This window comes from Staurois parvus, unplaced genomic scaffold, assembly GCF_062004578.1.
Source record: "Staurois parvus isolate SC_StPar_1 unplaced genomic scaffold, SC_StPar_1.0 ptg000581l, whole genome shotgun sequence".
In the NCBI taxonomy this organism is placed as follows: Eukaryota; Metazoa; Chordata; class Amphibia; order Anura; family Ranidae; genus Staurois; species Staurois parvus.
In genome coordinates this window covers 8077477-8092406 of record NW_028318377.1, presented here as the reverse complement: position 1 = coordinate 8092406, position 14930 = coordinate 8077477, and the positions used below count along the sequence as shown (strand labels likewise).

The 14930-nt window shown below is 40.4% G+C and overlaps 1 protein-coding gene across 1 annotated transcript in view; it reads left to right on the top strand.

The window, feature by feature from the left end:
• LOC149450169 (T-cell surface glycoprotein CD8 beta chain-like) overlaps positions 1 to 14640 on the top strand; it is a 33483-nt gene extending 18843 nt beyond the window's left edge. Inside the window, exons 2-6 of the mRNA XM_089692320.1 lie at positions 4557 to 4916; positions 7237 to 7326; positions 9659 to 9751; positions 10411 to 10447; positions 12631 to 14640. Of these exons, the coding sequence (XP_089548446.1) occupies positions 4557 to 4916; positions 7237 to 7326; positions 9659 to 9751; positions 10411 to 10447; positions 12631 to 12643 (593 nt within the window). The 3' untranslated portion in view covers positions 12644 to 14640. The remainder of the gene's footprint in view (positions 1 to 4556; positions 4917 to 7236; positions 7327 to 9658; positions 9752 to 10410; positions 10448 to 12630) is intronic.
• Positions 14641 to 14930: the final 290 nt, after the last annotated feature.

The following is a 14930-nucleotide window of genomic DNA, read 5'->3' as shown; positions in this document are numbered from 1 at the left end:
AAGCTGGGTTTGCGTCCAAGATCCTGGGTCTTCCAGCAGGACAATGACCCCAAACATACGTCAAAAAGCACTCAGAAATGGATGGCAAAGAAGCGCTGGAGAGTTCTGAAGTGGCCAGCAATGAGCCCAGATCTAAATCCCATTGAACACCTGTGGAGAGATCTTAAAATTGCTGTTGGGAAAAGGTGTCCTTCCAATAAGAGAGACCTGGAGCTGTTTGCAAAGGAAGAGTGGTCCAAAATTCCGGGTGAGAGGTGTCAGAAGCTTATTGATGGTTATAGGAAGCGACTGATTTCAGTTATGTTTTCCAAAGGGTGTGCAACCAAATATTAAGTTAAGGGTGCCAATACTTTTGTCCAGCCCATTTTTGGGGTTTTGTGTGACATTATGTCATATTTGCTTTTCTGCCTCTGTTTTATATTTGTTCCAATACATACAAAGGGAATAAACATGTGTATAGCAAAACATGTGTTAATGCAATACCTTTTTTGTGTGAAATACTTGATTTTCAGGAAAAATATCAAGGGTGCCAACAATTTCGGCCATGACTGTATGTGTAAATGCATTAAAATGTATTTTTAAAGACATACAGTATATTTGAAAATGTATTTTTAAAAATATTTTTCATATATGTTGTAATAAAAATGCATTTCAACATACAGTATATATAATATATATATTGAAATATATTTTGAGATATATTGAATATGGCCAAAATTGTAGTATTTGAAATGTATGTCAATATATTTAGGAAGAATATTTAAAAAATATATTTAAAATATATTTTTCTTCCATGTGGGAAGTGTAATGCACCCGCAAGTGCACTTCAAGTGCAGTTGCTCTAGATTTGCGGGGAAGCTCTGCTGATTTCTATCCAATCATGTGCAAGCAAAAATGTATTTTTATATTTTCCTTGCATGTGATTGGGTATTCTTTGCAAAGTGAAGCTTTACCTCATTTACTAAGCTCTGGAGCAAGGGCACTTGCAGTGCACAGTATATTTGCCTTTAGTAAATCAACCCCTTTATGTAATTTTCTCCTTGCTGGAGGAGAAAATTGTAAACAAATAAACTGTGTATAAAAAAAGAAATAAAAAAAAGATAAAATAGCTACATCAAGGTTTGATCGGAGATTGGGTTATGGGCATGGCGTGGCGAAATATAATGTCATTTTAGTGTCAGCGTGTTTTAGGCAGGATAAAAAGAAAAAATGTGCACTATTGTTTCTAGGCCCTATTTCAGATACAAACAAAAATTAATATACACATATGTGGTATAGCTGCGATCGCCAGGAGTAGGAGAATTTATTTTGGGTTGTTACTTGGTGGTAGGTCATGGTAATAACACCTATAAAAATATACAGCTATTTTAAAACATTTTTTTACTATTTTGTGTCAGGTTTCCTTTGATAATAAAAAATAAATCAGGGTATATTAATTACCGTTTACCACCAAATGAAAACCCATTTTTTCCTGCAAAACACAAGGTATAATTCACCTGGATACACTGCATAGTTGTGATGATTTGTACAGTTTTTTACATGTTAAAGTTGCAAAACTGTGTTCAGGTGTTAGGATTTGTTTTACCCTTCGTCATGAAAGGGTTAATGCAAAGACATGTTCAAGTAATTATAAATTATGACATTTTTGCTGCTTCTCCTGAAACATAAGGAAACATTTTAAAGATTATTAGACACGCAAGCAACGTTAAAGTGTTACTAAACCCACCCAGGGGTGGACTGACAACTCATGGGGCCCCCGGGCAATAGGGGATCATGGGGCCCCTGTATCCTTGCCCAAACTCAAAAAAGCCTATGAAAAAGGTACCACGGGCATCTCATGGGGCCCCCTACTGACCACGGGCCCTTGGGCAATGCCTGAGTTTCCAAATGGTCAGTCCGCCCCTGAACCCACCACAATACAATCAGTCTGTATATGCAAGGGATGTCAAACACAATTTCATCATGGGCCACATCAGCATTATGGAGGGCCAGTTGTATCTATTAGACTAGATGTCCAGAACACTCCACCCCCCTTTACATCAGATGTCAAGAGTCCCCCACCCTCCTTTACATTACAAGGACCCACTTACCTTGTGCTGCTGCTGGGAAGAAGCTGGGGGCAGAGCTGGGAAGCAGAAAATGCAGGGTTTGGAGGAGGACCCGAGGAGGGCTGGAGTCAGCTGGTGAAGCCTGCTGAATGCTGAGATCAGGGGAGGAGGAGACGAGGGGGTGCTATGGCTGCACAGAATTGTAGGAGGAGTTCTGTCCTCTCTACTGCTGAGACAGGGCAGGGGGGCATAAACAAGCTTTTTTGCAGCTGCATGGAGAAGCGCAGGATTTGGAATAGGAGTTCTGTCCTCCTTTCTGTGCTGACTGCTGAGAAAAGGTGGAGGAGGAGATGAAGGGGTTGTTGCAGCTGCAGGAGATGTGCAAGGGCCACATGAAATGGCCTGGTGGGCCGGATTCGGCCACTGGGCTATGTGTTTGACACATGTGGTATATGCAGTAAAGCATGCTTGTTATACTCACTGTGGAAGGGGTTAATCCTCTGCATTGTGTAAAAATGCTGTTTGATCCTGTCTTCTCTGATCCTCCCATTTTTCTACTGTCCCCATTCCATCTGCTGATAGTACAGAGCTCTAGGAGTCACTCTGCACATGCTCAGTTTAGTGTTTAGAGAGTTTTTTTTTTTCCTTTGGGAGAGTGCATGTGACCAGCACAGGGCCCATCAGCACTGTCCAGACAGAGGGCCAGGGATCATGCAGTCTCATAGGACAGTCATAGCAGAATGAAAACTCCTCCTACAAGCTTCAACCAGTGTTCAGCCAGACACTGATATAAGTATCAGGACTGCTGATGAGAAAATGCATTTAGCAGTTTATATTTACTATAATAATTGCATTTCCATGTTTTGTGACTGTGGGAGACCAGATATAGTGAATGCAGGGTCCGGGGAGACCAGATATAGGGAATGCAGAGTCCGGGGAGACCAGATATAGTGAATGCAGGGTCTGGGGAGACCGGATATAGTGAATACAGGGTCCAGGGAGACCAGATATAGTGAATGCAGGGTTCAGGGAGACCGGATATAGTGAATGCAGGGTCCAGGGAGACCAGATATAGTGAATGCAGGGTCCGGGGAGACCAGATATAGTGAATGCGGGGTCCAGGGAGACCAGATATAGTGAATGCAGGGTCCAGGGAGACCAGATATAGTGAATACAGGGTCCAGGGAGACCAGATATAGTGAATGCAGGGTCCGGGGAGACCATATATAGTGAATGCAGGGTCCGGGGAGACCAGATATAGGGAATGCAGAGTCCGGGGAGACCAGATATAGTGAATGCAGGGTCCTGGGAGACCAGATATAGTGAATGCAGGATCCAGGGAGACCAGATATAGCGAATGCAGGGTCCAGGGAGACCAGATATAGTGAATGCAGGGTCCAGGGAGACCAGATATAGTGAATGCAGGGTCCAGGGAGACCAGATATAGTGAATGCAGGGTTCGGGGGAGACCAGATATAGTGAATGCAGGGTCCAGGGAGACCAGATATAGTGAATGCAGGGTCCGGGGATACCAGATATAGTGAATGCAGGGTCCGGGGAGACCAGATATAGTGAATGCAGAGTCCGGGCAGACCAGATATAGTGAATGCAGGATCCTAGGAGACCAGATATAGTGAATGCAGGGTCCAGGGAGACCAGATATAGTGAATGCAGGGTCCAGGGAGACCAGATATAGTGAATGCAGGGTCCTGGCAGACCAGATATAGTGAACGCAGGGTCCGGGGAGACCAGATATAGTGAATGCAGGGTCCGGGGGAGACCAGATATAGTAAATGCAGGGTCCTGGGAGACCAGATATAGTGAATGCAGGGTCCGGGAAGACCAGATATAGTGAATGCAGGGTCCAGGGAGACCGGATATAGTGAATGCATGGTACTGGGAGACCAGATATAGTGAATGCAGGGTCCAGGGAGACCAAATATAGTGAATGCAGGGTCCAGGGAGACCAAATATAGTGAATGCAGGGTCTAGGGAGACCAAATATAGTGAATGCAGGGTCCGGGGAGACCAGATATAGTGAATGCAGGGTCCGGGGAGACCAGATATAGTAGGAGTAAATCACCTCCTTTCTCTTCCCTGGGATCTTGGTGGAACAGTTCCATTATTTTGCATTTAGTTGCGCAGGGATCTATTATTAGGTTAGGAGCATTTGAAGTATTAAAAATATTTTTACATAAAATGTGTAACCCATTCAGAGATATTTTCTTTATCACAGAGCTGTCAGTCTCCATTCCTGCACATGATTATAGAAAAGGGGTCCTCGCCAGTGTGCTTCTGCTCCATCATTGTCCAATCACAAACTGAGGCTGGAGACCACACTGAGCTGCCTAACTGCAGTGAAGAAAGTGGGGTCTCTGGCTTAGCTTTGCTGTCTTCATCACAACACTGTCTGTTAAGAATTACAAATATTTTGAAAAATAACAGTTTTAGTTCTCTGTCATGTAAAATGTTCATGGATTATGAAACTTCTCTTTCTTTTTCACATAGGCACCCCTGCACAAACTTTAACCCAGGCTCCAGGTTCTGAAATTAGATTGATTAATACAGAAATAGAGATCAAATGTGAGGTGAAGGGAACATCAGTGGACAATCTACGAGTCAGCTGGTACAGAGAGACACTCAGTAAAGGACACCTGGAGTTCCTTGTATGTGCTGCAATTGGCCCAAAGGAAAGCTATACGTATGGCACCATTGACCAGAGCCAAGTGGACATGAAGAAGAGCACGTTCCCAATCTCATCCATTATGAAGATAAAAAATCTTCAGCAGGCAGACAGCGGAGCCTATTACTGCATGGTGGACATAGGACAAAAACTTACCTTTGGAAATGGAACATACTTGACAGTTGGTAGGTTATAGTGATTTATAGATGGTCTTCAGATCAAGATCTTAGAGTAGCTCCTAAAACTTGATTTTTCTTTAAAAATAATGAAATCAAATGATAGTATAATAACAAATCTCCACAATATTGTATGTATTCAAAATATAAAGGTAGAACCAGGGGCGAACTGACAACTCATGGGGCCCCCGAGCAATAGGAGATCATGGGGTCCCTGTGTGCTTGCCCACACTCAAAGCACACCCAAAAAAGCCTATAAAAGGTACCAGGGGCATTTCATGGGGCCCCCTACTGACCCTGGGCCCTCGGGCAGTGCCAGAGTACTCGAATGGTCAGTCCGCCCCTGGGTAGAACAAATTCTCAAAAAGCTTTAATCCTTTTACTTTGGGGAGTTTTACACAGTTTATTTAAATCTCAAAAACCGACTGTCAGGTGTCAGTTGGAAGCAAACTGGCAGCTGGGCAGCCACAGGATTCCTTCCACACAGTAGTAGCTGCCAGTCCCCCCCACATGAGCCCCCAGCCATGTTCCTGGGGTCCACATGCCCATCAGTGGACCCGGGACCAGCATAGCAGGTGCTTCCAGGTAGACGAGCAGAAGATCAGCAAACATCCATTCACTGATCTCCCCTTCCTGCTTAATGACGTGGAAGCAACTTGTAAAACATTACTCCATTAAGTTAACTGGAAGACAGGTGAGACATTAGGGGTCTTTTAGGCCCCTGATGTCTCATTAAAGAAAACCTGTCACCACAAATAGTAATCACATTGGAGACTTTTTGCCATTAATATAGTGTCAGTGTTTAGTGTTTTTTATTAGTACTGATCACTCTATTAGTGTCACTGGGGATGTCAGTGGCAGTTAGTTCCCCCCCAGTGTCAGAATGCCCACCGCAGTCCTGCTACAAGTCGCTAATCGCTGCCATTACTAGTATAAAAAAATTAAAATAACAATTCCAGTATATACTGTATACCGCCATTTGTAGATGCTATAACTTTCACGTAAACCAATTAATATCCAATTATTGAGATTTTTTAGCAAAGACATGTAGCAGAATACATTTTGGCTTAAATTTATGAAGAAATTTGATTGTTTACATTTTTTTTTATTAGATATGTTTTATAGCAAAAAGTCAAATATTTTGGGGTTTTTTTTTTCAAAATTGTTGGTCTTTTTTTGTTTATAACGCAAATAATAAAAAACCCAGAGATGATCAAATCAACAAAAGAAAGCTCTATTTGTGGGGAAAAAAATTACATAAACTTAATTTATGTACAACGTTGCATGTCCGCACAATTGTCAGTTAAAGTAATGCAGCGCCGTATCACAAAAAATGGCCTGGTCAGGAAGGGGGGTAAATCCTATGGAGGGCAAATGGTTAAAGTGTACTTCAACCCAAAAACAAAAATGTAATATATTGCAGCTTAATAGTCCCTAGATGTGGTGGCTGCAATACCTTTCCTGTTTCAAGCCCTTCTACTTATTAATAGGAATGATTCACAAGAGTTCTGCCAAGAATAACAGGTATTTTTTGCATTTTTATTAATCCAACATATAATTCTCTGGAATGTACTACTTGTTTTATATATACTATTAGATTGTATTTGTAAAAAATGTATTCTGTGTTTGTATATGTGTCTCATGGTGTGGGTATTTGGGAGCTGATGGTGAGCAGTCCTCTCCTCCAGGTTTTTTCTCTTTTTCCTTTTCTATGATTTTGGATGTGACACTTTGGAAGTCTCTAGAATAGGTATTTTTTGCACTTTTCTATAAGATATAACTATACTCTTAAATCTTAAAAGACCAAAAGGTACAGGATATGGTATCTTCTGAAAAGTGTTTATATATTTGTAGTAACAATTATTTTGAAAATTACTGTGTTGAACTGAGTTGGTTAACTGTGCTGTATTCTTTCAGCATATGCCAGGTAGTTTTGAGCCTTTATATGTCTTTTGAATATTAAATGTATTGACTGAAACATTATGGACCACCTATCATGATGTACATACCCGTGTCTATATTTTCTGGAACCTTTTATAGTGGATGCATTTTAGTATGCTGTAAACGGATATCTTTATAAATTCCATTTTACACTTGTTTTCCACCATGTCTGGATGTCTGGACTAGAGGCATTGCATTTTGTTTTGTACTTGCTCTTCACAATAACTAAATTTAAAAAAAAAAAACCAGAAGGATCAAAAGGGACCAAAAAGGAGATTTTTTTTTCTACCTCAAAGCCACTGAAATAAATTGAAGCTGTGGGTTATTTCTGGGCACACAGACGTTATGGAATGAAAATTTATTTCAAATGCATTTTCCTTCCTTTCAGTTGAAACTCTTCCTACAACTGTCCCATCAACTACACAGAAGCCTCCATGCAAATGCAAAAAACTGAATATTTTAAAGGAGTCACCACCAGGTACGCTATAGAAATTAGACTTCTAATTTGTCCTAATCTGTCAACCATCTGACATTATTGTACTTTTTGGGGGCTGTTTCAGCATTTGGACATTATTTTTAGAGGATTCTAAGAATTTTTTTCGGTATTTCTCTTTTTTGCACAAACTGTCAAAAACTGTGCAGTGTGTCTGTGCACTTGAATCTGAAGTGTAGAGGGAAAGACGTGCGGTTACTACCTAACCTAGGATTACCCCAAAGATCTTAGAGTTTTAGACAGCCTAATCCTCTACTTTCTTCAGGAAACATGAACAAATTGTGTGCCAAACTCATGCAAGAATAAACATAAATGTACTTGTCCTGTAGTCATCTGGGCCCCTGTGGCAGGATTCACTGCTATTCTATTTATTGGGCCATGTTTCCTGGCATCCCATACATATAGTAAGTACACATACATATATTTCTATAATGCACAAGAAATATGATTATGAAATTACATCATAGCAAGTATGTAAATATTTGGCGATCCCCTCTGAAGACGTGCTGGTGCACGAAACGCGTAAGGAGGAGCCAATTACGCCGTGACGTCACGCCGTCGGAGCAGCGTGGAGCTCCGGTGGCCATATTTTCTTATGGATGGTTAGTCCGGTTCTGTCTACTACACTGATTGTTTTTTGGATGCATCAATACTCCAGTTTACTCCTAATAAAGAGTCTTGTAAATTACTACACTATGGGCATGTTTTATCTTGACTCCTTTGCGGAGTACTAATTTTTTAGACGCCCAGCCCTAAGCCTCCAGAGAGGGAGCCTGTTAATCCCCTGTGACCTGCACCCATCCATCCCCTAAGGGGAGCTCTGGATGCCCTTGGATCACCCTATAAGGTCCTTTTGGATCCGTTCATCCTAAGAGGAAACCATTTCCTGTCCTGCCCAGATTACCTTTTCTGATGACATCTGGATATTGTTGATAAATGCACATTATTACTGTGCGTCTGGTGAGTGGGCATTTCTTCTGTTTACGAGAGCACAATCATCGATCAGAGCCACCAGGCCCTCTCTGTCATCTTTTTATCACCATATGAACTTTTAAATATCATATTTATGATTTGTATTTTATCATTTTATAGCGCTGCACTTTCCATGTATTTTATTGACACTGATTGTCCTCAATAATAAGATTAATAGACTATCTAGAAGAAAAGCTACTTTAAGAGAGATGAAATCTCTACAAGGCATTTTACCACCCAAATACTACCATGTACCTGAGGGTCGCATTTTCTTTGAAAGACTTTTGGCTGTTTTAGGCCTTAAGTCTCCTAATCAGGGATGAGATTAGGGTTGAAAGCTACAGTGGGTACATGCAGAGGCGTATTCACCACAAGGCAATCAAGGTTTTTGCCTAGTGCAGCATTTTTCAGGGGGGCGGCATGGGGACTAGGTGGGATCCGTGAGAGGCTGTGGGCTACTTGGCTGTGTATGCAGACCCCAACTCTCATTCCCAGGGATGTCCATAGCTGTGAAGGTGACTGTCTCTCTCGAACTGGATGGGGGGCTTTGGTGTGATGCCGGGAGTATGGGGGTGGTGGATAGCTCTCTTGGCCGGGGGGAGGGAGATTGGTTGGTTGGTGTTGGTCATTGTTAGGCTCTCTAACTGGGGAGGGGCCGGAGGGGTGATGTGGTGTTGGTCGGTGTCAGGCTCTCTCTGGGCGTGCCGGATTAGGACATTCTTGTGTTGCCTAGGGTAGCACAAAACCTAAATACACCACCGTGTACATGGCAAATCTTGGGTATTTAAAAAGTCCTTGAATTGCAACTTTTGTAGGTTGTCCACTAGAAATAAAGAACAATCTATAAATATCAACTGTCAGCTTAATTACAAGAGCTAATAATTTGAAGAAATGGATTGGCATTGGCACATTGGCAATCACAGGTTAAGAGTAATTTATTTGTATAAAGCAAATAACTTAAGTTAATGGTAAGTCTTGGCACATTGGGTTCAGTTGATTCCTGAGTTTTTTGGCATGATCAGGGTTGTTCAGATTTTTGGCATTCTAGTATAAGATCCTTCCAGAATCTGACAGAAAGCATTGATTTACTGGAACTTTTTCGAGTGGAAGTAGATATTGAAATTTAAGGCTATCAGTTTAAAAATAAAATATTATTTCAGATGGATAATACAGTAGGTGTGTTATTTACTTTGAATTGTTTATCCTCATTGGCTACCAAACTGGATATGTCATTTATACCAAACTAGATAGGATAATTTATATCTGAGAGAGGATATCACTATCCATTCTCCGTTATACTCTGCTTTGCTACAACACACTAAATATTTTTGTTGTTTATGTGCAGGTTTGTCCTGTAGTGCAGTCATCTGGGCCCCTGTGGCAGGATTCGCTGTTATCCTTATGATTGGGCTATATTTCCTGGCATCCCATACATATGGTAAGTACACATACATATATTTCTATCATTAACAGAAAAAATTAACATGAAATTAAATATAGCAAGTATGTAAATATTTGAATGATCCAAAAATGTTATGTTACATCATTTCATTTCAAATAGGAGCTACTGTATGTCATTCAATCTCAAATTTTTTGTTAAAAAAAAAGATTTGTCTATAGTCATTAACGCCCAAGAGAAGAACTATTCTACTCCTGCTGGTACAGATGCTGAAACGCCCCTCATTGCTTTTATTTGTCTCTTCCAAACATATGTTGGTGATGTGACGGGCACTAATGGTATTAAGTACATTTAACATTAATATATGTTGGGAATGTCCCTACATATATGGTATTTGGAATGATATTTTGAATATATATTTCAGAGTGACCAAAGGCTCCAACCAGCCCTAAAATCGCTCTGCTCTCTATAACACCAGGTTTACAAAATCTACTAAAAAAAAGTCATACAACATTCCCTAACAGCTGTTAGAGTGGATATTACTCACCACTGGAACTCCTCCTAGACTCTTATACTGGCAGAATGGCCAATCTGGACCCTAACATAAATGTAGAATGATCCATTCACATTATAGTGAATATAATGATTTTCTCCGTATAAGCATTTGAAACACAATTGTTTCTTATTCTCTTTTCTAGGTGTGTACAGGCGGACGCACATGTACTTCAGAAAGTAGTAAGTATGTTTGTTTTTGTGGTAGCAACGTATCAGGAGATAGATGTGATAAACAATGCCGTAACCACATCAGATGGTACAACAGCAGCAGCACAAACATCTTATCATCAAGGTGCTGCTGCATGATTAAATCTACTCTTTGTATTGTATCCCGATAAGGAGAAATGCAATGGGGTTCCCTGACTCAGCAAGTTCATGTTTGCGTGTGCTCAAAATTGGAATGGACATAAATACATAATATTCAAGAAATGCATAAATATTAAATATTATATTATTAAAACTTTGCAGTCTTTACTTGAATTTTCTGCAATTCGTTCAAGCTTGGCACATCAGCTTAAGTTTCAGGGGTCAGAGGTCAATGGAAGTCTATTGTCAGCACTGGCAATTGATTGTCCTCATATGTGGCCTGCCAGCACTTGGGACAGCTGAACTCCTTTAACTAATATTGATATATTTTTAACATTTTTGACTTTTTAAGTAGAGTAGGGCAAGAAGGAGCCTCACTTACAGAAACCTATTAATAAAATAGAGTGAGTCCAGAGACAAGTAGCAAAAATAGGGAAAAGGGATAAAATATACCAGGAAAGGAAAGAAAGGATAGCTAAGTGGCTAAATGGTTAGCACTTCCGCCTGGCAGTACTAGGGTTGCTGGTTCAAATCCCAGCCACAGCACCTCCTGCCTGGAGTTTGCATGTTCTCCCTGTGCCTGCATGGGTTTTCTCTGGGTACTCTGGTTTCCTCCCACACTCCAAATATATGCTGGTAGGTGAATTGGATCCTTTCTAAATTGGCCCTAGTATGTGTATGTATGAATGAATGTAAATTAGGGACCTTAGATTGTACACCCCTTGAGGGTTAGGGACTGATGTGAATGTACAATACATATGTAAAGTGCTGTGTAAATTGATGGTGCTATATAAGTACCTGAAATAAAATAACAAAAGGATAGGAGGAACATAATCAAAACGTTTCAATTCAGTAAATCAAGCTAAGATTAACAACATGGGGACGTGACTTCACACTAGCAAGAAGAAAGTTCAAAACTAACCTTAGGAAGTATTTTTTTTTAAAGTAGTTGATGCTTGTAACCAGGGGCGGACTGACAACTCATGGGGCCCCCGGGCAATAGGGGATCATGGGGCCCCTGTGTCCTTGCCCAAACTCAAAAAAACCTATGAAAAAGGTACCAGGGGAATCTCATGGGGCCCCCTACTGACCCCGGGCCTTTGGGCAGTGCCCGAGTTTTCAAATGGTCAGTCCACCCCTGCTTGTAACAGATTTCCAGCAGAGGTAATAAGAAGAGATGAGCTTGGGTGTCCTCCGATCTCACCTCTGTTTGGATAAAGGTGAGTTCAGAGGTCAACCAAACTCACCTCTAGTAGTGAGCCAGTCAACAGTAGGTGAATTTAAATTTGTTTGTGAAAAACATAGCTCTATGATTAGACAAATATATAAAAAACGGGCAGACTGTGAGATCATCAAGTTACCCTTAAGACCCCTTGGGGTCTCCTTTTCCCCCTATTATATGCTTCAGTCTCTGGTGGCCTCCGTACTGGTCATTAAATAAGTTGGCTACTTCATTAGCTCTCATTTACCATTGCCAGGCCTTTTGACCTGCAATGTTGATGCCTCTTAATCTCCAACACTGTTCAGTACACTATCTCTATTTTGTTTTATAGCCCCCAAAACTGTTACAGTGCAAGCTCTCTATAAATACCTGAATGTTATAAAGTGCATTTTTCCTATTTCTCAAGGGGAATTAAATGCCATAATGGCACCTATATTGTGATGTTATTAATACCTTGCTGCCAACTTGACATATATTTGACTGTGTAGTTGAAGGTTTGATCCATCGGTATTCTTTTACTCGTTACTTCCTTTTTTGTAACGTCAATTGTATTCTCTTTTCGACAAAATTCTTATGAAAAAAAAATTACAAACTTGATGGAGTACTTGGTTTTTCTCCGCTGTCACTTTTCTATGATTCTATGTTACAACCAGCGCCCACTTCTTCAGTGTTTAGTGATTTCAAACCATTACAAAATGATTTCCTATTGTATGACACTTGATAAATAAGCCCCCTAGATTAGTGTTATGTCTTATTTGCCTGACAGAATAAAATTGTATATTTGTCTTTCCAATTTATCAAATAATTTATTTGCATTTTTTAAATTTATTTTCAGCTCCCCAAAATGACAAAATGCACCATGCTCCATGAAGATGTTCCGTCAATAGTTGCCACTATTTGGACTTTAGTCAGAAGACCATGTGTATATACAGTATGTTTAAATGTATGTGTCCTTATACAAGAACAGCACTGCCATGGAAAGCAAATCAGACTTCACGACTGTTGTACTTGAAACGGCACTGAGCGACCACAGAAGCATTGTAGCATCTCGCTGGCACAATCAGCAAATTAACTACCATGGCTGAAAAAAAACTTTCTACAGGATGATAGTGCCTTTTCATCATTACCTATAGGAACACTCAGTGAGGCATAGGGAGGACACAAACTGTGTACATATTGTTCAGTTGGGAAATGGACCCAGGACCTCCATGCTTCACTGTTATCCAGGAGGTCAACATTCTGCCCATACTAAAACAGCCATATAGCATGGAGGACACAGCAAAAAATGACAGTAGAAATAAAATGTAAGTTATTTAAATCTCAAAAGATATTATTTAGTTTTTTCTCCAAAGTAGATGGGACTGTTTACATAGGAATACATGTTTGATGAAATAACACCGAATCTTATGTTGCTTCTCATAATTAGCTAATTCCATGCCTAAAGCCATAAAATGATAATGTTCAACCAGTACATACCCTTGGTGACTTGTATTTACAAACAATAACCCCGGGGAGGTCACCTGAAGAAAACAGGCATTCCTTGAAATACTGCTCCTGAAACACCATTCCATCAGACCCAGGGGCGGACTGACAACTCATGGGGCCCCCCAGGCAATAAGAGATCATGGGGCCCCTGGGCAATAAGAGATTATGGGGCCCCTGTTTTCTCACCCACACTCAAACCACACCCAAAAAAGCCGAAGAAAGGTATCAGGGGCATCTCATGGGGCCCCCTACTCACCCCGGGCAGTGCCCGAGTTCCCAAATGGTCAGTCCGCCCCTGATCAGACCTCTGCCAGCCAACATCAGACAGTTGCAAGATATGCCTTATTTGATATAATTCCAAGATTGCCCAGAGAGCTCCTGATGGAGATGGAAAGCATACGGAAAATCCGAACTGAGTAATCCCTTGATAGCAGAGAAAAGGGACAAACCTATCTAAAGCTGGGTATACACTAGTAGAATTTTGAATGAAAATTCTCAGTGCATACGAATGTCTTTCGAAAGTAGTTCAACATTGCGTTTGTTTTTAAGTTTCAATATTGAAATCAATGGACTCTTGAAATGTACAGTATGTTCAAGAAAAAATTTTCATCCTGCTCCTCTAAATTTTCTCATCACTGCGGTGGAAAATGAACATCAATTTGACCCCAATAATGATTAGAAAAACATGCAAATAGTCTTACAGTAACCACCGTCTGAAGATATTCTACCAGCGTATAATCAGCTTTCAACTGGACATTCCTATTATTCTTGAACAAGTGTCACAGTTCACCAAAATGGCTTCAGAGATGGTGATTTCCTGTCATGTACAGTAATATTTACTCAAGGACAATTAAGAAGTTCAGGTGATTATGAATAACCTCAGGAGCTGGACAAATGAAGATTGTATAATAAGGAAACATCGTTATATTTGAAAAATAGATTAATCCACCTGAATTTACAAGATAACAGATTTTCCAGATATAGTTATCCTTTTATGTCATTTGGAAACAGATTTCAGTGTTGACAAGAGGGATATTTTGAATTCTAAATTTTTCTGGAGTGGATGGTATTATCTTAGCAAAAATCAAAAATCAAAAATCCCTATTATTTTATATTTGTGTGGTCTGTAGGAATATAACATAAATGTCGGCAAAGATCATTGTAACACATATAGTCCTTCTGTAAATTCACTAATGAATTACTAATGGTATGTCAGTATACCTTAGTAGGAGTCATTGATGGGCACAACAAAATTGCAATTTACGTCTATTGAAATATGTCAGGGTCTTGAATTTATTTCTATCTGACTTGTACTGTATAGCTTTATATAATGTAAATAAAAATCCTGTATTTGTGTGTACTGATTTGAATTTATAATCCCTTGCAAGGACACTTTTCTTCTGGACTGGCTCATTATTTTTTGGCTTGGCCATCAGGAAAAAGCATACAGACATATGGACAATACTCAGTCTAAGGGCCCTTGCACATGGAGCTGTCTAGGTGTAGTTCATCTCTCCAGGCATTTGGGGGCATCCAGAAAGGACAGGTGCAGTGCCCAATCTCACTGCAGGCAACCTGTCAAAGTCTATTGAAGGTTGTGGCTGGATGGGGCTGAACGTTGTACCAAGTGGTACCCAGGGGTGGACTGAT